General features: G+C 37.4%; 1 protein-coding gene across 1 annotated transcript in view; it reads left to right on the top strand.

Annotated features, from left to right (window-relative positions):
* The window catches only part of LRIG3 (leucine rich repeats and immunoglobulin like domains 3), a 42,693-nt gene extending 15,939 nt beyond the window's left edge, over nucleotides 1-26,754 (top strand). Inside the window, exons 4-19 of the mRNA XM_030468762.1 lie at nucleotides 5,325-5,459; nucleotides 6,086-6,229; nucleotides 8,442-8,585; nucleotides 8,909-9,052; nucleotides 9,484-9,627; nucleotides 10,980-11,060; nucleotides 11,714-11,785; nucleotides 12,235-12,306; nucleotides 14,783-14,946; nucleotides 18,289-18,609; nucleotides 19,146-19,427; nucleotides 20,633-21,085; nucleotides 21,301-21,459; nucleotides 22,556-22,699; nucleotides 22,788-23,063; nucleotides 26,028-26,754. Of these exons, the coding sequence (XP_030324622.1) occupies nucleotides 5,325-5,459; nucleotides 6,086-6,229; nucleotides 8,442-8,585; nucleotides 8,909-9,052; nucleotides 9,484-9,627; nucleotides 10,980-11,060; nucleotides 11,714-11,785; nucleotides 12,235-12,306; nucleotides 14,783-14,946; nucleotides 18,289-18,609; nucleotides 19,146-19,427; nucleotides 20,633-21,085; nucleotides 21,301-21,459; nucleotides 22,556-22,699; nucleotides 22,788-23,063; nucleotides 26,028-26,272 (2,980 nt within the window). The 3' untranslated portion in view covers nucleotides 26,273-26,754. The remainder of the gene's footprint in view (nucleotides 1-5,324; nucleotides 5,460-6,085; nucleotides 6,230-8,441; nucleotides 8,586-8,908; nucleotides 9,053-9,483; nucleotides 9,628-10,979; nucleotides 11,061-11,713; nucleotides 11,786-12,234; nucleotides 12,307-14,782; nucleotides 14,947-18,288; nucleotides 18,610-19,145; nucleotides 19,428-20,632; nucleotides 21,086-21,300; nucleotides 21,460-22,555; nucleotides 22,700-22,787; nucleotides 23,064-26,027) is intronic.
* The last annotated feature ends 689 nt before the right edge of the window (nucleotides 26,755-27,443 follow it).

Here is a 27,443-nt window from a genome sequence, read left to right as displayed (position 1 = left end):
GTAAATATAGAAGACTTTGCAGTCTGAAGTGCTTAGACTTTAGTCTGCACCCTCCAGAATCCAAGGTTGGCTCTGGAACAATATAAGGTTCATCAGGTACTTCATCAGACCATACATCAGATTAGAAATATGATTTATAATATTAGAGGACATTATGCTGGGTTTAATCTAGGTCATAGTTATAATTTATGGCTGAGATTTTAGCATTAACTAACAATCACAGTGTGCATCAGCTCCACGATGGGTTGTTATTCCTATTGTCAGCTCATGTGGAAATAGCTATGATTGCATTGCCGTTGTTTGCTTTCTTTAGAATAATGAACTTTACACATTGACTTGGCTATCATGTGCTACGTAACTTGTGATTATTTTTGAAGGGTCAGAAAGTGTAATGGGAACCAGACTGCAGGGTATCAAAACAAGAGTTTGGAAGGAAAGTTTGATTGGTGCTATGCCTAGAATCAGGAGATAATAGCTATGAAAGTTCTGTGTGTTTGCAAGCTCAGATTTGTCTTTGTTCTTTTTGATCACGAAGACATCTCTGATCCCAGAGCTGTTTCCTTTTGCATCTTTCTCTTCCCATTTTCCCCAGCTGATACTTGGTTTAAGAATCAACAAACCTTTCCTCTCAACTTTTGGTCAGGGTTTTAGTATCCTACCGAGTTCTGAGTTTTCATATTCTACTTGATGCCTGTATACCACAAAAAGAACAACAAATAAGAGCAGAGACTTGCTGACGTCTGGCTTGAAAGAGCAATGACAGGCATGGCATGGATCATGGAATGAAGGAAGCCTTCAAAAGAAAGAACTGCTTGCCGCAAGGAACGTGAGAAGTCTGTGTGTGAAGGAGGCATGACTTGTAGACCTACCAGTAGGACTGGAAGTCAGCCAGAATCCGGGTTCTATTTCTGGCATCTTCATCTTGGAGAATAACAGTTTCACTCAAAATATTTCTATATCTAACATTTGCAAAGATACAGAAAAATGGAGGTTCTTAACATTCAGTGCAGTTGAGTTTCTAATGTTGAGAAAAGCACGTAGTCCCGGTAAGATCAGGGGATTTTTGTAAGGTTACTGTTCAGTTTGTAACCAAAATTGCAATATTTTAAATGATGTAATTGTTCATTACAATCTGGCTTAAAAAAACCATACTTTTTTCTCTTTTTCTTCTTTTAGGAGTTAGTGAGACTCTTCTGGTATGCTTTTTATATAGTGGTCCAGTTTTATGCTAAAAGCCACAAAATATGAGTCTTCCAGCACTTTCTGATGAAAGTTTATTACAATATTGATATTTTGTCTTAACTATTATTATTTCTTCCTTTTTGCTTGAATTTTCTTTTACTCTGTCTCGAAATAATTTTTCTTGTAAGAGCTAATTTTTTCTTGTAAGAGCAGGAGAGGGAGTGCAGGAAACCATAGATGATATGCCAGGATTTGTATGTCAGTAGGTGAGTAGAGGGAAGAACAGGCAAAGTATGCACAAAGATTTGAGGAAATGTAAAAAAGGAGTCTGTGAGCTGTAGTGGAACACAGTAGAGACCACCCAGTATGTTCTTGGATGTGGACAGTCACATCTGCTTTGCCTGTGCTCTGACATGGCTGCTTCCAAGCCAGCTCTATTCTAGAAGCCACGTCAACACAAGATCGTCAAACTAAACACAGATGAACTCCAGCGTCAGGACTTCAGCACTGCTTGCTCCAAAAGATACATCTAGCCCTAGCAGAGTGCTTTTTCTCTATATGTATCCTCTTAGTCTCTAGAAAGAGAGTCTACTATGACTCCATTTGCCTGTTGGTGAGGCAAATGCAGTATGTCCTGGCTCTCGGGGCTTAGTTGAGGGACAGGAGGAGCCATGTTGGTCCAGAATAACACAGATATTAAAACAGTGATTTAACATTTTAGCAGCTTTGGAGAACACACTGCGCAGACACGTCTCTAAAATTTTAATTCTTGGCAACTTGTTTTTTACCAGCTTGTTCCACCTCTGGACTTGTGAGGATCATGAGGTAAGAGAAGACTAAGAAGTTCTCAAAACACAGCAGATTAAGATCTACCCAAAAGAAAGAGTTATGTTGGAAAGGGAAATGCAATAATACATTTTTTGTGAAGAGTTTTGAATAGAAACAAAAGATGGAACTTCAGGTCATAATGTATTTCATAGTTGGGGCTTCTGTGTTACAGGACCAGAGTAATGAAGCTTGCATAGATATTTTTCTTACTTAGAAAACATTACATACGGACAATTTGTATCAAGAGATCCTAAGGCATACTGTCTCAGGTATTTAAAAATAGTTTTGGGGTTTTGGGGTTTTTTTTGGTTTTGTTTTTTTTTTTCAGCACCTAGGCACTATTAGGTCTAAGTGGTGTTGAGTAGATCCTTAACAAAATGGATAGAGAAGTTGCTGTCCTGCTTTGTATTTCTGCAGAGGCAGGGAAAGTACATGGCTTTTGTTAGATAGGTTGTAACTGTTGGTTACACAAAATGAATCTTGAGATCATGATTGATAGGGCTGTGATGGATGTTTTGGCCTAGTGGTATGATTTAAGTCATGAATGCTGAGAAGGAAGGCTAAGATTTCTCATGCTTGTAATGAGAAAGTGATATTCCATCTTAAGCTGGTAGTCACACAGGCTTATGTAAAGATAATTAAATCAGTCTGCATACACTCCTGGGATTTTGAAGGGCTTTTTTGCTGCAAGTCAGGGTGTAGTCATTCAAATTGCCAAAAGCATGTTCAAATTTATCCAGGTATTTTTGGTGGTTTTATCTGTGTTCCTTGGTGCTATTGCTGCTTTTGCTGTAACAGGAGAAATTCCAGGAAGCTGTAGCGTGTTCCTGTTCCTTGCACATGAATAAATGGTGATCAGGTTGCTTCAGGTCTGTTTCTGTGAGAACCTGATGCGCTACTTCTCTTGTTGCAGGGGATCTCTGTTGCACAGACCCCTTGAGGGTCTGTGAAATGAAACCAGTGTGGTGTGTTCAGCTCCTTTTGTCTGGGCACAGTAATAGCAGCATTTTACTGGAAAGTTGGTGTTGCTTTCTCTTTTGCATAGTGAACAAACATATGGTGGTGTGCTGACACAGAGGGTACTGTTTGGTTCTGTCTTGACTGAAGTTTGTCCTTAAAGCAGAACTATTTTAATATATTCAGCCCTTGCCAATCTTCTTCTAGGTTTGAATAATGGCACTCAATTTGTTTTAATTTTTTTTTTTTAAGGATGAACTGGAGTAGGAAGTTGGGTTAATAAGGAGTGAACATTCAGCTATTTTGCATTTGAGTAACTTCTACAAATATGAGTAAGGTGTTCAGTGAGGGCTGGTTTGATTTTTGTGGTGAGATGGGCTAAGACTTTGATGTGTAGCTGTTTCAGTGAACAAAAGCACTTAAATTTCTCCCCACAATATGACCTGACCATCACCATAAAAGAAAACACTCCTTGAAACAAACAAGCTGGATTTTTTCTTTGTTTATTTGTTTTTGTTGTAGGCTGGTCTGTGTCGGGTAATTTGCCAGTTAGTTTAAGTGCTAATCTGAAGGCTGTATGAGAGTTTTATTTGGTCCCATTAGGTCCAACTAAACTTTGTAATACAGGGGCTATTATCCTGCCAGTTGTGAGGAATTTCTGTTTTATGGAGCAAGGCTGACACAAAGACAGCACTGTGCAAGCCTGCTCTATAACTGCACACTTTCACACTGCAATTTAGGAGGCGTGCAGTTCAGGAAATTGCTGGCTTCTGCTAGAGCACACTTTTACTGCAAGGAAAATTTTATTCGTCACTCAAGTAATTGACAGTTTTAATACCTTGTTAGTAATTACCTTATAAACAAACTGATGCATAAAGGCAAGGCTCTATGACCTGTTATCTAACTCACATTCTTATTTGGCCAGTGGGACCGACACATGGTGGTAGTGTTTGTTGTTGGTTTTTATTAAAGTAATTTGTTTCCATTTATTATAAATACTTTCAGCTAAGAGTTAAAAAAAAATAATAATGCAGAATACCTCTACCAGACAGCCTGAGGAGTGAAACATGATACAAGTGCAGCGTTGGAGAGACTGCAAGATCACTTACCCATTCCCACATGTGGTCAGAGGGCCCATTAATCTGACTTCTGGTTCAGTTTTTGAGTCAGGACTTTCTTGTCTTGACAAGTAATCCCCCCACACTCCTTGAATATGTGAGAGTTGTCCATGCTGTCCTAAATGTGTGGTTTACTATTTGATCCAGAGCAACTATTTCCAATAAAGGCAAACACCTTCCAGAATCAACATTCTTGTTGATAGTTTTACTGAAACTGCCTTTGCCTCCAGTCTCTCGGAACTGGGGAGAGCTCCTGAATTTTGATCATTCATCATCCTAAAATGTACCCAGAATGTCCCACAGCCAGAACTGACTTGAACTTCCCAAGGTAACAAGGATCATTTCAGGTTACATTCACCTAATTGGTCGTGATCTATTTTCCCCTATGTACTGTTAGCCCCAAACAAATGAGCCAGTTAATGTTGCTGATGTGCATGTGTGATACTGTGCAATTGTGGTGAAAAAACCTGGTCAGTTGCAAGAGTTTAATTGGAAGTGAAAGAAGGGTTGTTTCTTATAGTAGACCAGGATACCTATGTCTTTAAACAGTTGCAGAATTTTAGTTCTTGAGCTGGATGTGATGCTTAGCTGAAGTTTGACCAGATGTACAGTCTAGAACTTCTGTAAGGAGCAGAAATTCTATTATTTACAAACTCATTAGAAAAATCTATATATTAAATACTAGGTCTAATTGCAAAATTCCAGAACATCTTTCTGGGAGGGCATATTGTCATCCATCTCTTATTTGGCTCTGCTTTTTTAGAAATTATGAAATTTATAGAAATTACATTCATGCTGTAGATTTTTTTTTTAAAAAAGCACATTGTTTTGCAACTATGAAGTTAATTTGCTTAGAATGGAAAACAACTTGAATCTGATTTCCTTATGATACTGTGAGAAACTTTTAAATGCAAATACTAGCTATTTCTGCCATTCAGAAATAGATGATCAGAGAATTTTAAATCTTGTTTTAAAAGCCATGAATTGCAGTAACTGAGTTATAATGCATTTTTTTTAATCTTGTTTGCTGAGTTTGCTTTTTTAAGAAATATTTGTGAACTCATTTGTTTTTATTTTATTATTTTATGGCCAGAAAAGAATGTTTTGTCTAGAGAACATACATCATTTATTTTCTTTACAGAAATTATTTTCAAATACAGAAATCAAGACCTAACTTTCCTCAGTCATGTGTTCAACAAGTGTTTGGTCTGTCTTTTGACTACTGTCTTTAAATTTTAGGACCAGTAACAGGATTGCCAACATCTTGTCTGAACATCTGAAGCCATTTCAGAATCTAGAAACTTTGGACTTGAGCAACAACAACATATCAGAGCTCAAAGTATCATCGTTTCCATCCCTACAGCTGAAGTATCTGTAAGTAAAACTTAGTATTACTTCTTCATTTCAGGTTACTTTAAAAAAACTTTTTTTAAAACTTAAAATTGACAGCTGTTAAAGGCAATCTTCTTTCAGTAGACAAAAATATTTATTTCTTGCTTTGTCTTTGCAACATAAGCTGCTACCTTGGAGACATCAGTTGTTGCAGTGAGAGGTTTTAGATTACAAAAAGTGAAGGTTATTTTGAGAGGAAAAAAGTATGTATGTCTCTTGAGAGAGATAATTATGTAACAAAATGAGCTTAAGTTTCCCATGGCTGGGCTACCTGGTTGAGTTACATGGAGTTTGGTGGGCTTCTTTGAATCTACCTTAATCCTTATTCATGAATACTGCAATGCCAGAGCTATACTGAGTTAAAATAAAGTTTTGGGCTCGCAATGTGCTATTGTCTGCCAGTAATGCACACCTGCAGAGTAGAGCAAAATGTTGGTGGTAAAATACTGTTTGACCATAGGCTGAGCTGTCAAAAGCTCTAATTTCTATAATAAATGAAATTCCATTTATCAAGGAGTAGGCAGCGCAACAGCTTTGGGTTTTGCTACTTGGTATTAAGAATTTATTAAATAACAGTAAATTTAACCTTCTAGACATTGTTTCAACAGGTACATTAACAGTAACCGAATAACCTCCATGGAGCCTGGTACCTTTGACAATTTGTCTACGACACTTCAAGTATTGAAACTGAACAGGAACAGAATTTCAGCAATCCCTCAAAAGATGTTTAAACTCTCCCATCTGCAGCACCTGTAAGTGCAACCTACAATTGACTAATTGTTTTCAGATTTTCCAAAGCACTGGCAGTTCTTGAACTTTAGCCTTTAATTTAACCAGAGGCAGAGTGAGACAGACACTGAAAACATATTACTACAACCCTTACTAACTGCAGCTTTGTGCTGAACAAAACTGGTTTTATATACTGATGTGATGTGAATAGTCTTTATGTTCAACATCAAGTTTGCCTACTGAAAGAAAAGAAGGGGTTAGAGAAGGAATAATAGTGGTATTCCTGTAAGAAATAATTGGAAAAATACTAAGTGAATTAAACTTATATTAGTTCACTACAGCAGTCTCTTATTTATTTTGTGCTTTCATGTTGAAATTGAGGAAATTAATTTGCTTTCAGAAGGTATGACAGTAAGCAATATGTTTGACTAAAGAGATGCCCATCAGCTTCATTGATTCAATGCTGTCTGTAAATGTTTTACCTAATAAATAATGAAGTTATTTAATATGGAGAAAGAGAGGGAAATATCTTTTATTTAAAATTTTGTTTTATTTATTTCTTGGAAAACTTAGATGGAAGGAAGTTGACAGTAGGATTGATTTAGGACTGTACTTTGTCAAATCCTGAATAATTGTTTCCATTATTAGATAGTCAGGAGCTAAAAATTACGAATTCTCTTAGGTTAACCTTGAATGTGAAAGGTCATAAGAACATCTGGCCACAGTGACTGTGTCTGTTCTGTATACAAATGCAGGAAGAGTTTAACTCAAGCCTCAGTGGAAAAGGCTTGGCAACAGTCCTGCAGAGGTCAGGATTTAAGGATCTTAGTAGACTTTCTGATCTTCAGATTCAACTGAAATTTTGGAATATGGTTCTATGTTTGCCTAAAAAATTGTTCTCCTTCACAATTTAATCTGTAGGCTGGGCTAGTGATGTTAACTAATCTGCAATTAAGGGCAAAAATTTGTGTTATAACGTGGAAGAAGTATTCAAAGGAGGAATGGGGAAGAACCAAAGGCTCTTTTTACTGAGTGCTCATTTTATACTGAATGCTTATGCATCTTTAAACACAGGAGGAGGAGTAGGATTCTCTTTTCAGGTACCTGTTTATAATGTAGGGTTCATAACAGACTACCAGAAAGGAAAACCGCATTCCTACTAGACCAAGACTCTGAAAAATAATTGTGGTATACCTGTGGAGGGAGAATTATATAGGCCTTTACCTCCCGTAGGAAGGGTATTTTGGAAGGAGAGGATTGCTCTTGGTTTGGTAGGATGCAGATTGATGAGATATAAGACCTTGAAAGGGAGGCAGATGTTCTTTATATTCTCTATAATGACCCTCATTATATGAAGGCTTTCTTCTAGTCTTGTCCAAACATATCTCTTTATGCTGTGCATGAGTTGTTGCTAATAAATAAGCTGTTAATTTAGTAAATGATGGCTAGTTTTAAAATTCACTGTCAAAAAACAATTAGCATTATTCTTTGTGCCTGTGTGAGGCATGATTTCCCTTTCTGTGTAGCATACAAAGTCACAAAGCTGAATGAGGTTGATGCAGGGTTTGAATTTAAAAAGGACCAAAGTAAGAAAGTGTGGAGAGCAGGAAAAAAGAAAATATTGAGTATTGCTGTCACTGCAGCTTGATCTCCAGCTAGTTACGCCTTATAACTCCTTTCCAGGGTACATGTTGGGTCCCTACTTCAAACCTACAAGGGGTGTGTGTAGTGGCAGAAGCATGAGTGCCAAGGCTGCTTGAGAAAGAGGGAAGAAAATGTTTGTAACTACTTATGGAGAATGAGGAATGTGTAGTGAATGCTTGACTCAATGGAGAAAGAGGGATCACCCAGGATATTTAATTTTGCCTACCTATGATAACTAAATTTTTTTACTTTTTCTGACTAAATATTGATTGCAATTAATTGCTATTTCTGGATAAACATCTGCAACTTGCTTTCAGTTTTGAATTTGCCAACAGGATTAACGATGACATTCTAGGTCTACAAGGACTCTTTAAAATCAAAGTTACATTTCCTCCGTATCAGAAAGGCAGAACAATATTACTATGGTTAAACATAATGTTTGACAGTAAAATGTTTGTTTATACCTGCAACTCATGTCTTTTTATTTGCAAGAAAAGCATTTAATTAAAGTTTGTTTCCAGAGAGGGAAGAAAGGTTGTTGGCAATGCAGGTAAACTTACCCTGCTGTAACTGTAAATTTTATTGATGCAGGGAACTGAATCGCAACAAGATAAAAAAAATAGATGGGCTTACTTTCCAAGGACTCCCAGCTTTGAAATCATTGAAACTGCAGAGAAATGGGGTTACTCGGCTCATGGATGGTGCTTTCTGGGGACTGACCAACATGGAAGTCTTGTAAGTATCAACTTTTTGCTCATATACTTTGCTGATAGCATATGAAGTAGAATTGCACAAAATTAATGGAACTGACCAATAAAATTTAAAGATATTTTTGAATTAAATTGCTGTAGTGTGGTTCAATAAGCAGCAAGTAGCCATTGGTGAACATATAGGACAGCACATTTCTGAATCCATGCATACAGTTCTAAAATGTAAATAGAGGCTGCACCTAACTAGCTGGTGTAGTGAAGGCAGATGTAGACCTGTAGCAAAACACACATGCCACTGAGTGTCTGAACCTTACGGGTTTTTTTCTGTTTGTTTGTGTTTGTTTGTAGGCAGCTGGACCATAACAACTTAACAGAAGTAACCAAAGGTTGGCTTTATGGCTTGCTGATGCTGCAGCAACTCCACCTCAGCCAAAATGCCATCAGCAGGATCAGTCCTGATGCCTGGGAATTTTGCCAGAAACTCAGTGAGCTGTGAGTAGCTTTTATTCTATTCCAGTTTTGAAAGCCTGGTACGTGCCAAACCATGAGCTTCTTACCACTGATCTGTGAACTTTTCATAACAAAGTTTCCAAGGTGACAAAAACTTTTTTATATGCGAGACAGCTATATTTTGGTTAAAAAGTTGAAAGCAACTGTGACTACTTCATTTTGCTGTAGCACTTGTACTAAAGCTGTAACACAGTCATTTTGAAATGACAGAAATTAATTCTACAGTAATTTGTAAATTGTCAGAAATGAGACAGGCTGTGTGGTCATAAATGGTGTAATAGGTTTTGTGATAGGTGTAAGGGAAAAAACTTTCTCCCCCCCCCCCTCTCCTCCCCGAAAATTCACCTGGGTTGAACCAAATAATAAGCACTGCAGATTAAACATTAAATCATGTTTTTTCCTTGAATTTGCAGAGATTTGACGTTCAATCACTTAGCAAGGTTAGATGATTCAAGCTTCGTTGGTTTAAGTGTACTGGTTGGACTGTATATTGGAAACAACAAAGTAAATTACATTGCTGATTGTGCCTTCCGGGGACTTTCCAGTCTACAGACTTTGTAAGTTGACAAACTCAGTTTTTAAGGTCAAAAACCTTAAGAAAAACCCTCAGTGTTTATAGATTTTTTTTCTTTTTTTTCTTATGAAATATACAAGAACCTTTTGTTAACTTTCCCAGCTCAGCAAATGTTTCTCTTACAATAGGATTTTTTTTCAGAATAGCTGACAGAGAGAGGATGTCCTGTTTCACTAAGTCTGTGTACAGTGGATAGTGGTAATTACGATACAAGCTTCCAGTGGCATTATTATGGGAAAAGCATGTCTCCATTCAAAGACAGCAAGCTCCACTGCTACCCACATCTTTAGGGACCTGGATCACAGTTCTGTGCTAGCTGAATCAACATTTTCCTTCATGTTAGAAATAAGACAAAACTCAAAATATGTGTATTTTGCACATATGCAGATGCTTGTCGTGACTGGGCAATTTCTTTATGCATTTAAGCATTTTTTGAAATAACATTTCTTTAAAAAAGGGGATAAAAGAAGTAAACTAATCTAAATACATATTGCTTCACTGAAATCTTCCAGTTGTGTACTGCTGACCCATCTGTTAGCCACATGAATGAAATGTTTGCCTTTAGCTCTAGGCTTTAAAAAAGGTGCTTGAACTTCACTTTCAGGATTTTGCTCACATATTCACACATCGTGCATCTAGCAAAGTCAGAGTTCAGAGAGGTGTATGCTGGGCTATTCAAGTTTACAGAGATCTAGATCACAGATGAAGATCCTCTTGAGAGTTGTCTAGGAATTAAGTGTCAGACTTTTCCTCCTAGATATTTTTCTTCTCCTCTAGCCCTGCCTGCCCTGTTGATTCTGTGCTGACACATCATTCTTTTCACAGATCTCATCACTTTATTCTTCACAGATAATTAAGCTAGTGTTACTGATGTTGTAGGATGTAAAAAAGATTCATTTATTAATAAATCTCTATGATCTCTGTGTGTTAATATTACGAACTTACAAAAGCATGAGTGTACTTTGTTTCAAAGGGGCAGGAGACAATTCCTTCCTTTCCTATTGCATTCCTTCCTTAAGTCCTATATCTATATACCCCTTTAGAGGAATATGGTTTTGTTTTCTAATGATTCTTAAAATTGTTGGGCTTGTGATCTTCTTAATTATCAGTGGAAAAAATACCAGTAAACTTTAAAGTCTTTTAGCAAAAATTGAAATTAAATAGGTAATCAGGAAAATATTTTCTTAAAAAAGAAACAAGCAAAACCCCAAACAACAAAAAACAACACTCCAGAAAGCTGTTTTAGAAATAGTTTTAAATAATACATGCTCTTGAAGATGTATTTTGTTCTTTCTTTTGTTCCTGTGGTTTGATTTCTTGTCGTCCTTTAAACAGAGATCTGAAAAACAATGAAATATCATGGACTATTGAAGATATGAATGGTGCCTTTTCTGGCTTAGATAAACTTCGGAATCTGTGAGTATTGCTGCAGTACTTATGTCATCATTTGTTTAAAAACAAAAATTTAATTAATGTGTATATCAAGGGACAAGCCCCAAAAATGATGATTTATTTTCTGTAGCTGAGATGGTTTTTCTTTCTCCCTTACCATTTTGTTCTTTATAAAATGTTACTTTTCTACAAAAGAAATTCCGTATTTTAAAATCAAACTAATCTGAAATATTTTAAGTATTACTGCTGTTTATGGGAACATTTCTTTAAGAATGAAGGTTTCCCACAATAGTAAGTAAAAATGAATTATATGCCAGTGGCAGAGTGACAAGTATAGGCTTTGACCAAGTAATGCAGCATCCAATGGAAGTGGCTTCTTTGCACTGAAATTTTCAAATGCAAATCTATGAAATAAAAAGATGTTTATTTGAATACATTTATAAAAATCCACATCACTGAACTGTATACATAAAATATCTTCTAAAAAAGTGTTAAATATAGATGTTACTCGGGGAATAAATTAGAATCTTTTAGAGCTAAGACACTTTACTGCATTGGAAAGGCTGAATGGCTAATATATTCACAGATTAGACATAAATGCCAAAAAAGCAATTGTTCAGCTCAAAAATGCTTCTGTTTAGTTGCATATTTTCTGCATCATGTACTTACATTTTCAGAATGCTCCAAGGCAACAGGATTAGATCCATTACAAAGAAAGCATTTTCTGGTTTGGATGTACTCGAACACCTGTAAGTAGTAGAAATTCACATTTAATCCAACACTGGAAAAAATTAATTTCTATAATAATTGAAATAAACGTAGGACTAGCAAAATTTACTTATGACTTCTAATGAACTAATGAAATACACTTATCTTCATTGATACTGGGATCTTGAGAAGGTTCTTTGGACTCGATCATTCAAGGTCCCTTCCAACCCCTAACATTGTTGATTATCTAACATTCTGTGTTTCTTGTGTTTTGGAGTTAAGCTGAATATGAATTTTAAAATTAATGGAGAAAGTGTTAAGTATTAGGCATGCTGTGAAACTCCTTCATCTTATCTCTTTGCTTCTTGAGCTATAGGGGATCCTTTGCATATTGCTAAGGTAGAAGACTTCCTTGAGTCTTAAATGCATTCTGTTAAAAAAATTTACTCTTTCCTCCTCTAATACTACTTTTCTTTTTTTCTTTTCCTAGAGATCTAAGTAACAATGCAATTATGTCAGTTCAAGGAAATGCATTTTCACAAATGAAGAAACTCAAAGAATTGTAAGTTTCTATCTAAAGACATCACCTGAATTAAATACATATATATAGCCATATAAATAAAAACCTTGTAAGATGTTCCCTGATGCAGTGATAGACTCCCAATGTAATCTCTCTGAAGTAATGTAAAAAGGGTATGTCAGTGTTTTGGTTTTTTTGTTATTTTTCATATGATGACTGTATTTAAGAGAGAGAGTATAGGATAAGAGGTGTTCATTTTCTGCTACATTTGGTGTCTAGAATCCTTATTTTATATTGGCTGGTCTCTAATAGGTATTAGATGAGGGAGACTTTGATGTAATGTGCTATAAGATCAGCAGTGCTATCGCTGAGCTAAAACTTACTGGACCAGTGAAATGCAGTGCTGTAATTCTTTTGTAAAGACCTGGTTGTCAGTACTTATAATTTGGTTCTTCTGTCCTGTAGTAGCAAAGGTGCAGTTTCTTCACATGAAGCGGTCACTAGGAAGAATGTATTCTTCTAGACAGTTTTTGGGGCTTTTTGTCCTCTTTTTCTGTCGATCAGGGTCACTGTCCCCTATGTTTGGAGCACAGCTAATTCTCTTCTTGCATATATCTCGTGTCTTCTCTATTCATATCAGCCTTCTCTAGCTAGATATATTGTCCTGAGCTGCTCTGTGCACAATCTGTCAAGAAACTAAAGAATAATAAAAAGATGCTGCTCTCATTATGAGCAGAAGCTGTTTGAAGCTTTTAATTTGTATTCTCCAGATTTTTATCAAGTATCACCCTAGCAGCTGGCTCTGTACTTCATTTTATGGTGTTAGTCCATGTTGTGTGCCACAGAGAAAGTAACAAGAAGCCCTGTCTGCTTAATAAAATCATTAAACAGCTCAGGTTGGAAGGGATCTCAAAAAGTCATTCGGTCCAAGCTTTCAGGGAAAAGGGAGTTTAGATTTGATTATCTAGCATGCTGTCCAGTTTTGTCTTGAAAACTTTCAGTGCTGGGGGCTCCACCATGTCCCTGGGGAGGTTATTTCAGTGTATGATCCTTCACACAGTAAAGGATTTCTTTCTTGTATCTATACAATAGTTGAGTCATTCGAAGTTCAGTTTTGTTACCAATATCTTGGCATAGCTGCAGCTGCTCTAGAAAACAGCAGCCGTGCTTCTACCCATTGCCAGGTGTTTTCTGCCTTTCCTCTTCCTTGAGTTGGATCTGCTGGTATTGCTTGATTAGTTTGCAGAAGTCAGTCAGCCAGCTGCAGGGCAAATGCTTCATTTGGCACAAGAAAAGCTGTGGGTGCACAGTGCCAACAATTAGGGAACGATGCAGATGATTGAAATAGTGATCAGATGTGATGGAATAGCAGGTTAATAGTACTCCAGGATGCTACAGATACCAGACACTGAACATTTCAGTGAAATAAGTGTTCAAGATTTGTTGGTTTTTAAATTATTTTTATTTTCTTGAGACTCTTGGTAGGCATCCATTATGTCTGAGAAAGATAAAGTGAGGTTTTTTAGTTTAAATTCCCATCTAGTAATTTTATTTTGAGACCTCTTGAGAGTAAATCTAAAACTAACGACAGACACCCGCTGCATCACAGTAGCAAAAAATGCTGTACTTTTTCTGCCTCATAAGAGTAACAAGAATGCTACTAGAACTTCAGTGGAGGAAAACCTATTTTATCTCAATGTAAACTGGTAAGATGGCATCCTTTGGTTTCATCCATTCAGTGTTAGTGTGAAAAAAAGAGCACAGAGATGCTCTTCCCTTTCTTAAAAAAAAATAAAAATCAAGAATTGCTATGTCTTTATTTATCTTTAAAGCTATTTCACTCCCTGGAATCATGAGTTATTTTTGCTTTTCTACCAGGAACAGATAAGATTGGAAGAGAGGAACTGTATTACTATGTTTTTTAAGGGTGATTCTTTAAGCCAAAAGTGAGAACTCTTCCTATTTCCAACTCCTGATTCTAAAAGCTTCACAGGGTATCTCTTTGCTTTGGTATTTTTTCCCCCTCTGTGAATGTAGCTATTCACATAGGTCAGGTAAGCAGATAACCAGTTCTGCACTCGTTATTTCAGCACTTGACTATTCTTCATCTTCTCACTCCCCTTTTTAGATGCCTTCCCCAAGATACATTTGGGCTGAAATGGGAATGAAATTGTCTCAGAATTTTTTGATGTTATCTTCCAGACCTCCCTTCTGGACTGTTTTCCTACATGCCCATTCTGTGTCCTACTCCTGACTGTAGTTTTGTAATGAAGAAACTAGAAACATGCTTGACTGCCTATACTCATATTCATTATCAGAAGCTCAGGGTTCAGGATAACATCCACTTTGTAGAATGTAGGGGTCATGACATCATATGTCACCACATCTGAGATAAATAATATTGCTGTCTTTCTCTTATGATATATTTATTTAGCCTAAAAATTTATTGTTGTTGCTGACACATGCTCATATTGATCTGTTGATCAAACAGGCTTTGAATGTAATTGCTTTTTCTTAGGCACTTAAACACATCGAGTCTCTTGTGTGACTGCCAGCTGAAATGGCTACCACAGTGGATGTCAGAGAATAACTTTCAGAGCTTTGTAAATGCCAGTTGTGCCCACCCTCAGCTGCTAAAAGGGAGAAGTATTTTTGCTGTCAGCCTGGATGGGTTTGTCTGTGGTAAGTACAGCTTCTATTCCTCATTCCATAGCATGAACTTTGCTGAAGGCATTGGGTTTTGTTGTTGTTTCTTTAATATGTTTTGACTTCTCTGATAAAATAGAGAGCATTTAATATTTGTTAACAGTTCTTTCTCTGTTCCCACATGGTGGTGTAGATGCTCAAAGATTGTGGCTTTGTACAATATGAGTGTTCTCTGACTTATTTCAGGTACAGCTTGCTTCCATAGTACATAGCATAGCATGCAAGGGGCAAAGCCCAGTAGTTTGTGGTGGTATGTGTGTTTATTTAAAAGATAGATATTGTCTAAATAATTCATCACAAGTGAGATGTTTTGTCAGACTTAAGATGCAGTATTTTGTTTTGATTATTTGTAAATTATTTTCATACTACTTCAATCTTGAAGTTACTCCAGAGCTGAGAAAACATGAGGGCAAACCAGCCATACAGGACTCAGCTCTGGCCTTTTTTATGTGTACTTGTTGTCAACTTGAAAATTATTTGGACCATGTAAGTTGTTGTCTGTATGTAAACTGTACCTTAAAACACCTGATTGCCATACTTCTGCTCTTGATATTTTAAATTTAAGCTTGCAACAGTAAATGCTAGAAGAATACTGAGACTTGAGAACTTGAGGAGATAGCATCCACCTAGAAAAATGAAATTTCTCTGTGTTTGGTATTCATTATCACCTATATGTTATGCTCTCTATTTAAAGCAGAGTAAATTTAAGCACTTAAAGGTGTGTGTTTGAGTTCTCGAATACATCAAGTGGGAACTTTAAAAATTAAAAGCTAACTGGATTTTAGTATTTTTGTTGTATATATTTTATTTTTCTTGCTACAGAAAATTATATTCTTTGGAGATAAAGTAGTAAACATATTTATCTTAGTAACTTTCCTCTCATAGCTAACACGACTGCTTAATTTTAACAGTCAAATGTGTAATTTATTAATGTTGAATAACGAGTGAATAGGGTATAATCTAACTAATGCTGAAAAGGAGAAGTTGACTCAGTGCAGGAAATTACAGATTACTCAATAGTTTCTGGAGTATATATGAAGTAGACATCCTTATTTATGAGAAGCACATTCTGGCAAAACATTAAATTAAGGGATTTAAATATATATCTTTTTTTCTTTCCTAAACCACAGGGGATCATGATCCTTCTTTTAGCTGCTGAATGCCATTTTTAATGAATTCATTTCAAAATCTTTAAGATATAATAGCAAAAAGGAATTTACTAAGATTAAGTTGTTAGTTCTCTTACGTAAAGTAGTTGTTTTGCCGAAGTAACTAGAATCTTAATAACAGCAATGAGTGTTTTACTGTTTATTAAGTCTTGAGAGTGCGCCCTCATCATTAGATGTTTGGGCATACACAGTTTTCAGTGTTTAGAAAACACTGAAAATTAGAAGTTTACAGTGGTCACTTTTGCTTTTAGAGAATTTTCAAGAGAAGTGTGTCCCATCTGAAATGAAAATAATCCGTTATGTGTAATTTGTGTGAGTAGATACATTGGCCAAATCATGCCACGTTACATTTTTTTAAAAGAGCTGTGAGATAGGTTGCAGTCATCCTAGATTTATTAGAGGAAGGCATGTCTTAGGCAAGGTTTCCTTATCTGTGAAACTTAGAAAAAAAAAAAAAAAGAAAATCTGTGTAAATTGTGCTTGCTAAGATCATGTCTTTCAAACTGAAACAGATCATGAGACATTTCTGTACTAACGATAGCAATGGAAAAAAAATAATAAATGCTTTACTATTATTCATGTTAATACAGAGATGCTAAAAGAGTACCATCTAGGCAATGAATAGTTTATTTTCTATTAAACAGTAGTCAAGTGGCATCTATAGAATGAGAAGTATATTTCTCAGAAACAGTCTTTGTATGTGTTTATGTATCTGTGTGTGTATATATATGTATGTTTCTGTGAAACATGCATGCAAATACAGTCCCAAATTATTCTGTTCAGACAAAAGACAGTGCCAGCCTTATCCTAGAGTGTTCTGTATTCTGTAGTATCTTTGAGCGACCATTTCATCCCAAGCTTCCTGCAAAATAACTTAAATATTTTACTATCCCATTTATAGTAAAGCTAAACTGGAATAAAGTATATTCTATCTTTTCACAAGTCTAATTTAAGTATTTTAAATGTTTTGCTTCATTTGGCTTTGCACAGGGCTAACTATCCACATGATTTGCAAATGGTGTAGTTTTTCATGGAGGAACAATAATCTGAAGCGTGAAAAAGTTTGCTTGGGAGATTCTTAAGGCTGATGCTTAGAGTCCCAGACTGAGAAATCCATGTTGCTCCAGACTTGAAAGTGTCCTGCAGGCAACTCAAGTTCAGGCTATATGCACATCCCTTTTTCTTTTGTAACATGCAATGGAGAGATTCTTCACAGGAATTACACTTTGATGCTGGTATGCTGTTCCCAAAGAGATGAGACATAAGGAGGCAAAGGGGCTAAGTAAAACCATCACTTTGCACTGCTGAAAGGGTCTACAGTAAGAAGTTGGAGCCCAGGGTGTTTCGTGCTGTGCTCGTCAAGTTTGGGCCTGTGTTTTTCTCAGGAGATAGGAGATATCCTGAAAATGGGGAATATGCTAAGGCTTTTGCTTTTGGGAGACCAAGCATTTAATCGGTAACTCCTTTTTTACATACGAGGTACATGCAATTGGCAGAGTATTCAAAACTCACAAAATGGTAATTTTCAGGTAACCTTCCAATAGCAAAGGGATCTCCAGAAACTGATGTCTTGAAATTGTGTGCTTCCTGGTGTGAGGGTTTTTCAGCACTGCTGTGTTTTAAGGTGGATCAAACAGCCACAAATCACTAGAACAATGACTTTTGTACATGTTTTGGGGATATTTTTGGGGCTTTAAAGGAAACCCACCACTTTAACTTGCAGTTTCTGATGGCAGAAAAACTATGCTTTCAGTAAAGAAAAACCTCACAGCAGCCTGAGGTGTTGTAAAGATGAAGGGCAGGCTTCATGATGAACATTCAGGGTAGTTTATGGATGTCAGGAGGTAGTTCTCTCCTCTTTAGTGCTGGTCTTGAGCAAACCATGCACACAATCTGCTTTTAAACACGCTTTCTATTCAATAAAAGATTACTTGGCAGAATAAACTCATAAATATGGTATTTTTAAATGCCTTAAGGCAAGCAAAACTTAAAATGAAAACATGGCATATCCATTTTATTAATACTTAACTGGCTCTTCTCTCAAACCTGTAAAACAAGGCTTACAAGCTCTTTCTAAAAAGTCCTTGGGCCTCACGTATATATATTTTTTTTCTCTTCCTCTGTGTTACTTTTTCTTCCTTTTGTGCAGATGATTTTCCTAAACCACAGATCACTGTCCAGCCAGAAACCCAGTCAGCAATCAAAGGCACCAATTTGAGTTTTGTGTGTTCGGCAGCCAGCAGCAGTGATTCCCCAATGACTTTTGCATGGAAGAAAGACAATGAATTGCTGCAAGATGCTGAAATGGAGAATTATGCACACCTCAGGGCACAGGGAGGTGAAGTTATGGAGTACACCACCATCCTGCGACTGCGCAATGTGGAGTTCAGTAATGAGGGGAAATACCAGTGTGTTATTTCAAATCATTTCGGTTCATCCTACTCTGTCAAAGCCAAACTTACAGTAAACAGTAAGTATTTTACTTCTTCCTTGTGGACTTGAAGTAGAATGATTTTCATCAAGATTTCTAAACAAAGTTTTTCCATTCTCATCATCTGTGTCTTTTAGAAGATCCCTTCATAAGCTGAGAGTATTTCTTAACGTGTGTCTAGCTCTGAGGTCCCTGTTCATTTTATATCTGTCCCCCTTTGGCCAGTGTATATATAGCATAGGAAAAAATTAAAAACAGACCCAGTTCATAGTAACTGACAAAATCTATGTAACAACCTGGGAAAAGATTAGTCTTTTCTTCACAAGTGAGTGTATACTGTTTCAAGCTATTATGGAAATGTCATGTAGGAGGCTGTTAGCAGAAATGAGATTTTGATCTAGGCAGTCTCACATATTTCACAGCTTCTGTCCTTTCTCTTTATTTGATACTGGTAAATTTAGGTTGTATGCTTCTCCCTCATTTTTAGGACCAAGAATTGTATTAAGAATATGCTGTGGGGAAAGAAAAAAGTATGTTTCATTTATCCCTTTTGGTGTTACTTAACTTTCCTTTAGTGCTGCCTTCATTTACGAAGATCCCCATGGATTTAACCATTCGTGCTGGGGCAATGGCACGTTTGGAGTGTGCTGCAGTCGGGCATCCTGTCCCACAGATTGCTTGGCAGAAAGATGGTGGAACAGATTTTCCTGCAGCACGCAAGAGGCGCATGCACGTGATGCCTGAAGATGATGTATTCTTTATTGTTGATGTCAAGATAGAGGACACGGGTGTTTACAGCTGTACAGCTCAAAACACTGCTGGAAGCATTTCAGCTAATGCAACGTTAACAGTACTAGGTAAGACACTGGCAATCCTTGATGACATAGTTTCCTTGAGTAGAACTATTGCTGAGCAATTTTAAAATCATAGAATCTTAGAATGGTTTGGGTTGGAATGGATCTTAAAGGTGATCTACTTCCAACTCCACTGTATGGGCAGGGATACCTTCCATTAGACCAGGTTTCTCAAAGCCCCATCCAACTTGGCCATGAACATTTTCAGTGCTGAGGCATCCACAATTTCCCTGGGTGATTTTTTTTCCAACATCTCACCGTGCTCATTGTGAAGAATTTCTTCTAATGTGTAACCTAAACCTACCCTCTTCCAGTTTGAACCATTCACCCACATGCCCTTTAAAAAAGTCTCTCCATCGCTTTCCTGTCATCCGCTTTCAGGTACTGGAAGTCTGCTGTAAGGTGTCCCTGGAAGCTTTTCTTCTACAGGCTATTCTCTTCTACAGCTTTCTCAGCCTGTCTACATAGGAGATATCCAAAATGTGTGCCTTGCTTTCTCTCCATAATGTCAAACTCTTACCAAAACATTAATTTCCAGTCTTGCCTCCATCAGCACTGGTTTTGATACAATCACTTTGCTTCTCCTCAGAAATTACTGACTTTGAACCCAATGATTCTTCTTTGCAACATCTAGTTGAAAGATAAATCATCTTCAGAGCACCTTCCTCCTCCTTATCTAGCTTTTGCTACACCTCTGAAATCACTGGCTTATAGAAATAAAAATATTCTAATTTGTATTGGCACATACAGATTAGAAATATGTGGCCCAGCACACACTCACTATTATGATGAAAAGTAGTAAAATTTAGTGTTGTTTTTCAGTGTGTACATTACGTCTGTTATGCAGGGGGGGAAGAAAAGGGGGTTGTTACTTCTGTTTAGAGACAGGAGATTTTGTTTAACTTTGAATTTCCTCATGTTTTGTTAACCATTTTTAATCTAGTTGTCTGCAATCTTAATCATGTATGATTTGGCCTTTTTACTGTCTGAGGTAATCAAGCATATAGGTTTGTCTCATCAACTGGCAAGTAATCTGTAGGCTCCAAGTTCAAATTCCTTGAATGTGTTTTCTCTGAGAATGAGAGTAAGCTTCATTAGGCCTTACTGATCTATTTAATTTAGCTTTTCCTCTTGAACTATGTAGGAAAGGGACATGTTCCCATTCTTTCAAGGTCATGTAGAATATAAAACTTATGCTTCCTTTCCAGAAACGCCATCATTTTTGCGGCCTTTGCTGGATCGAACTGTAACGAAAGGTGAAACTGCTGTCTTGCAGTGTATTGCTGGGGGTAGCCCTCCACCCCGATTGAACTGGACTAAGGATGACAGCCCTCTCGTGGTAACAGAAAGACATTTCTTTGCTGCAGGCAATCAGTTGCTAATTATTGTGGATACAGATGTAGAAGATGCTGGGAAATACACTTGTGAAATGTCTAATACACTTGGAACAGAACGAGGCAACATCCGTCTTAATGTAATTCCTACACCCACCTGTGATTCCCCTCAAAACATTGCCCCATCACTTGATGATGATGGATGGGCCACAGTTGGCATTGTGATCATAGCTGTGGTTTGCTGTGTGGTGGGCACTTCCTTGGTGTGGGTGGTCATCATCTACCACACCAGAAGAAGAAATGAAGATTGCAGCATCACAAATACAGGTGTGTAAACTGAAAACTTGCATAGGAAAGGAAAAAAAAAAAAAGTTTGTGGTTGCTTTGCAATGACCTTATTGTAGGAACATTTGTGTGCTTTGACTCAGCGTCAGAAGAGTGAATTACTTGTTACATTCAGCACTTTGCTGACAAGTTTAAAAATGCTTCTACAAACTCTGAAGTATGCTGATGGCTTTTGTGTGTGCTTTCCTTCCGCACAGATGAAACAAATTTGCCTGCTGACATTCCAAGCTACCTGTCATCCCAGGGGACACTGGCTGAGAGGCAGGATGGATATGGTTCATCAGAAAATGGCAGTCATCATCAGTTCCTCACATCTTCTGTAGGAGGGTATTTCTTGCAGCAGAAGGACAGTAATGGTAAGTGTAAAATGCTAAGCAGATATTCCATGTTGTTTGAGTAGTTGCAGTTTGGCTGTTGTTTTTCTAACTAACAGAAATAACACTGTAGAGACATCTTCACTGAAGTTTAAAAGAAGGTGTGAAATTTATTGCTTGGGATTGCTTCAGCAGATAATAACAGAAACTTGGTTCTGTTGGTACAAGTGATTTACTTTGCTTAAATCGTGAAGTTTTTCTCTAGTCTCCCGGGTAAATTTAACTTGATGAGCACATTTCCAAAAAAAGAGCATTCAAAAGAAATTACAACAGCATGTCTTCTTCTGTTACAGCTTGGAAAGGTTTTTAATGGAATGTAGGGATGGGTGGTAGTGTCATTGTAAATTTAGTATAGTAAAACTGATTAAACTTTCCTGTTGGAAAAGTCATTAGGGTCTGAGTCAATAAAAGATTTAAGGTGATTGCAATTTTAAAGCTGCTGTCCTTAATATTTATATAACTGGTCCCTGAGAATTGAGAACATACCTGGGTTAGGGAGGAAAAGGAACCCTGCTCTTGCTGGAAGGGATTTGGGGTTGAGCTGCAGTCAGGATTTGGGGCAGGTGGGAATGGAGCTGTGGTGAGATTGTTCTGCAATGGTAGGGTAGTGACAGGAGCAGCCTCTTTGTGGAGCAAGAGCCAAAGACTATATCCACAGCTTTTAGGAACTATTGAGCTGAAAGTCTCAGTGTAGCTGTTAGAGCAGCCCGTGAATCCCTCAGATTCTTCCACAAGGGACTTTCTCTTTGGAGCACTCTGTGCTTCAAGAGATGTATGCATGACAGCATCAACTTGGTTTCCAGTGCTTTGAAGGAAGGATCTGGTTCTGATCCCCGTGGTTGGGTATGTTCTGTTATCCACGGACATACAATGATGCCCAGTGTGACACATTCTCTGTCAAGCTAATTTGTTGGAACAGTTGCTAGAATTAAGAGTTCTCATCAAAAGGTTAGGTTAAACTTGAGCTCTAAGTTGAGTGGAGCAGATGGAGTTCTTAAAAGAACAAAACTTACTCAAGAAACTATAAGCTGAAGTTTAAGAAAAGCCCATACACTGACACATCAGTTTTATTTTTAAGGCATTTGCCATCTAGATAACGGCAGTGAAACAGACTTGGAGGGTGCTGCAGATCCATTCCTGTGTCACTATCTTGGGACTTCAGGGACTTTGTATCTAAAAGGAAACACGTATGGCTCTGAGGCCTTTGAAGCATACAGTTCAAGTAAGTTGAGGGGAAAGGGTTGGTTTTAGTCCTAATTTGATCTCTTGCTGAGATGATTTTCTATAATGACAATTTTAACTTTCTTTAGGTTGCAGCCCTGACCAAAGAACAGCGTGCCTGGACCCTTATGAGTCTGGATATTTGAAGAAAAAGGAATGCTGTCAATATTCTCCTTCACTGGAAGATCCTTTTGACCAGTGTGTTGGCATTATTGGGATGCAGGCTACAAGCAGCAAATTGATTAGCTCCATTTATACTCAAAATGAAGGAAATGCACTAAAAAGCAGAAGTCTGAACTCAGACACATTTGATTTAAACAGGAGTTTGGAACCCTCACCTATTATCAGTAACAGCACTTTTATGGGTATGTTCTACCTATTGGTTTTTATTCAAGCTGCTGATGTCCTTGCTGTATCGTTTCCTACTTCCAACACTAAACAAAACTGATTTCTCAGCTCCTTTATTGCACTCTTATAATAGGTAATTCTGTATAAGTGTTTAAATCCTCACATAGCTAGCGTTGTGAAAAAAATAATTTTGTGCAGTTTTTCATTAACATCTTTTTGTGAGTGTCCATGAATTTGATAAGATAATAGAGCATGTGGAAAATAAATACTTCATAAAAGAGGAGAGGAAAGGCAGTTTGAGAGTTGTCCATGACTTTTGCATGTGTTCTTGTCTTTTTCCCCCCCCTTCTCCTCCCCTGAATAACTTGCCATACTGAAGTATCTATTTTAAGGCCCTAAAAACTGAACTCTACACATAGGTTTACTCTCTCTGCTGTGGTGCATGAGGACATGCCCCAGATGCCCCAGATGCCCCAGAACTCAGGGTGCCCTCTTGGTCCTACCAGGTGTTACCCAGGAGATGGGCTTTATCCTATCTTAAAAAGGTAGCAGCTTGGAGCTTGGTCAGAAGTATAACTAACGCACATCAAAGGAGTCCTCAGGTCAAAGGTAATAGTACAGGGAGATGGTTCACTTGTGGATGCATGAGCCCTTTCTGCTTCTAGGGAACCATGACTTCTAAGGACCATTAGATACACCACTCCAAATGTTTGAAATTTAGGAACAGAAAAGTTATTACAGTAAAACTGTGTAACGAGCATATTTATATTACCAGGTGATCTTAATACCTAATACTTAGATGAAAATCTCATCAGTGGTGTTATTCTTACCTTTTAGACCTGGCGGATTCCATAAAAAATAAGATATTTACTTAAATATACCTTAGAAAACTTTAGCATGCCAGAAATTCTACCTGTCAGGCAAAAAATGTGCAAGGTCCCAGGAGGACTCAGGGCAGGTTGGGAGACTTGAAATCCAGAGGTTAGAACGCAGTGAGCCCTCTCTACCCTCCTTTGTCTTCTTTTCTCACAGTGCGCATGACAAAGGAGATCCTGAAGCTTAATTCAGGGTTTACAGTTTTGCTCCAGATTGCAGAGAGAGTGTGGGGAAGGAGGAAAGTGTTGCTTTACCTTTGAATCTCAATAAGTTTTGGGTATTGGTTTGTTTGTTTGGTTTTAAGCACACTTGAAGCCACATACTGCTTTCATTCTCATGATATCTGAGCATCAAGTGCATCATTGGTTCCATGGATTGTCTACTGGCTGGTGTGTCAGCATGGTTGATCAAGGCCTGGGTCTGTTGGCTCTGTGAGAGCTGGAGGAATGTGCATCACTGGGCTCTTTGTTCTTATGGGTAGGGAGGGTGGTACAAGTTCTGAAGCTTTTCCCCTTTGAAAGCCAGATGTTTGGACTGTGAAAATTGCAGATGCCGTGACGTCTGGCAGAGGCTCGGGGACTACACACATTCTCCTGGCTGCCTGCCACTATTGCTTTGGTGGGACTGTGCAGATAGGGCTTTACCACACGTCTGCTGCAGAAAGTAGTTCTGCAGGAGATAATACAACCTTAAGGGCTCATATTCCTCTTTCTGACCTAAAAATTTATGCAGAACTACTTTTTTTGTCAGTTTGCTGAGCTACTACCCCACCAAGTTGCATCATCACTGCCTTTGACACTTCATAATTATTAGCACCCTTCACCCAAAGAGCCTATGGTTAGGTCTTGGAGATGATGGCTGTGAAAGATGTCTTGATAGATTTCTTGTCTTTAGTTGTGGATGAAGAAGATGGGTGGAATTGTCAGTGATGTCAATGTTCAAGACAAAGTTCGCAGCTTGTAAATTTTTTTTTTAAGATAAGATTAATTTGTAGCTTTGGTGCTGTGAGACACATCCCTTCATACTGTTTTAACAGCAAAATTGCTCTGGATTCTGTGGACCTTGTCCAAATCCATTTTCAGTAACTTCTCAGATTACAGTTTTACTTGAAACCTTTGCTTCTAGCAACTAAGTAAAACTAAAATTCTGGCTTTTTGGGTGCAAAATTTATTAATGACTGTAGACTCAAGTTATTAATAAAAACTGAGTTCTTAAAATTCAGCCTGTGGCACATTGTCATCTGAAAATAAGTCTTTTGGGTGTCACTTATAGACAACATGACTTACAATGGCCAAATCTTTCTTTGAAAAAAGAGAAGACACTTCTTGCAGAGGGGTTGGTGCGAACACCTTCCCAGTGGGAAGAGTGACAACTACACTAATTATTTTGAGGCTTGTAAATGCCAATAATTAGTAAAGACTCAACTGAAATCCCAAATTCTTTTTGGGTGACATCTGTTCTAACCAGTTGTGGGCAAAGAAATGAGCAGGTGTGAATGGAGAATTTGGCTGGTGAAACTTCTATTATTAATGGGAGATGCTAGCCAGAAGAAGATGGGTTTAGCATTTAGATTGTACAGTGAGAGGATGCTTCATAACCCTATACATGTTAAATTTCCTAGGGGTTTTTGGGTTTTTTAATTTTTTTTTTTCCTGAATTTTATGGCAGATTTCTTGTGTCATTTGTTCACTAAAAATAAAGCAGGGAGACTGTTCTGACTTTCACATTGGAAAGTGTCCTGTTATATGTTTATAGTTTTCTCTGTGCCTACCTTTTTTTCCCCTCACCACCGTCCCCAGTGAAAAATGAGCTTGGGAGTTGTCATGAAAACAAAAGTAATGAAATTGTGTGTGGCTCTACATTTACTTTGGAAATGTTTTTAATGTCTCAGGTGGTGGAATCTTGCCTTATGCTTGTGCCTTATGCTTGTGATCACATGGATGTTTTCTTTTAAGGGGTAAAATAACAGTTAAGCAAAATCTAACTTTGGTGAGCTTTTGCTTGTGTTGGTCCTTGGCTTATAATACAGCGTACAGCTCTTAGTTAGACACCAAACTGTTAACAGCAGTATTTCTGTACTTAGTTTCTCATTTACTGTCTTTCAGGAACATTTGGAAAGCCCTTATGGAGGCCTCAGCTGGACTCTCTTTCAAGTTGCAGACAGCCAGCAAATTGCCATCCAAAAACCTCCCATAATAATTCTCATGCCTCACTGGACTTTGATGCAGAGGCAGATGAAGATAGAAAGGAAAGGACAGTTTGTAGAGGAGAAAACAGCATTTACACTTACAAACATTCCTTTGAAAACTTTAGGACTTCAACTTTCCAATCCTGTGATTTGGATACATAGCTACTTTTGGGCTGGCCATTGATTTCTGAAACCAAAGAAATACTTTGACATACTACTACCTCAGCGTGGAATTTTATTTAAAAAGGGAATAAGGAAAGCAAGAAGTGAAGAAAGAAACCATGTGATGCTATGAATTCAGAACAAATAAATGCATTTTTATTCAAATAAAGCTTAATTGCCAAAATGCTCTACATTTTTATACAGAGAAAACACTCCTTATAAAAACATTATATTTCTAATTATTTTATAGCTTTGTTTTATGCAAATAATATCTTTTGTAAATTAATGGTGTAAATAATACAGCATATGTATTTCTATGTCAGACTTCATTTTATTGAAATGAGTAGTAATCAAATTTTGTACTGTTACTTGTACCTTTTTATAAATGGAAACTCCATGCTGTTTGCAGGTATCATGCATCTTATTTGCACATTACTTTTAATAAAACATGCTGCCATGTGGTCTCTGACCCACATTAGTGTACAAAGAATGAAAAGTGTGAATTCTGTTTGTAAATGGTGGAATATTGCATAGGTAGGTGTCTTTTGTTGGGTGCCTTTTGTTGGTTGTTTTAACTTGTATCTCTGGTGTTATGTATGTACAGCTTTTAAGGGCAGGTGGGGTCCTGCCTCGACTTCTGGTGGCTGCTAAGGTAGGTTGAAACTATTTTTACCAAAATAAGCATGCAAGTCTCTCACTTAATGAGTTCCCACTGTCAGATGTTGTGCCTATATCCTCAGTTTTCGTGCACCCAAGGCTGAGGTGTGCATGCATCTGATGGAGGGAATGCACAGTAGATGAATAAATCCATATCAAGCTATTTAATAAAAGAAGAAAAAAGGCACTGGCTGTCTCTTCTCAGTAGCTTAGTGTTAAGAGTTTACCAAATATGCATTGCATGTCCGAATCTTTGCTTTTCCATACCCCTTTACTTTCTCCCTCTTTTTTGCTTCTGCAGCTGCTTCCACACCCACCATGAGAGGTAATCCAAGTACAAGATAATGTTTTCTTTGGTTTAACTCATGTTTCTGTTCCTAATTCAGCTGCCATTTTCTGCTTACAGACAAGATCTGTGTTTGATTCAACTGCTCACTCCACTTGAGCAATTTTAAATTCTTGCTGGATTAAATTTGCAGTAATTAACCCAATGACTTAAAATATACAAAGTCAG

Source organism: Calypte anna, chromosome 1, assembly GCF_003957555.1.
Source record: "Calypte anna isolate BGI_N300 chromosome 1, bCalAnn1_v1.p, whole genome shotgun sequence".
Classification (NCBI taxonomy): domain Eukaryota; kingdom Metazoa; phylum Chordata; class Aves; order Apodiformes; family Trochilidae; genus Calypte; species Calypte anna.
Note: the sequence above shows the minus strand (reverse complement) of the source record. Positions and strands in the feature narration are given on the sequence as shown.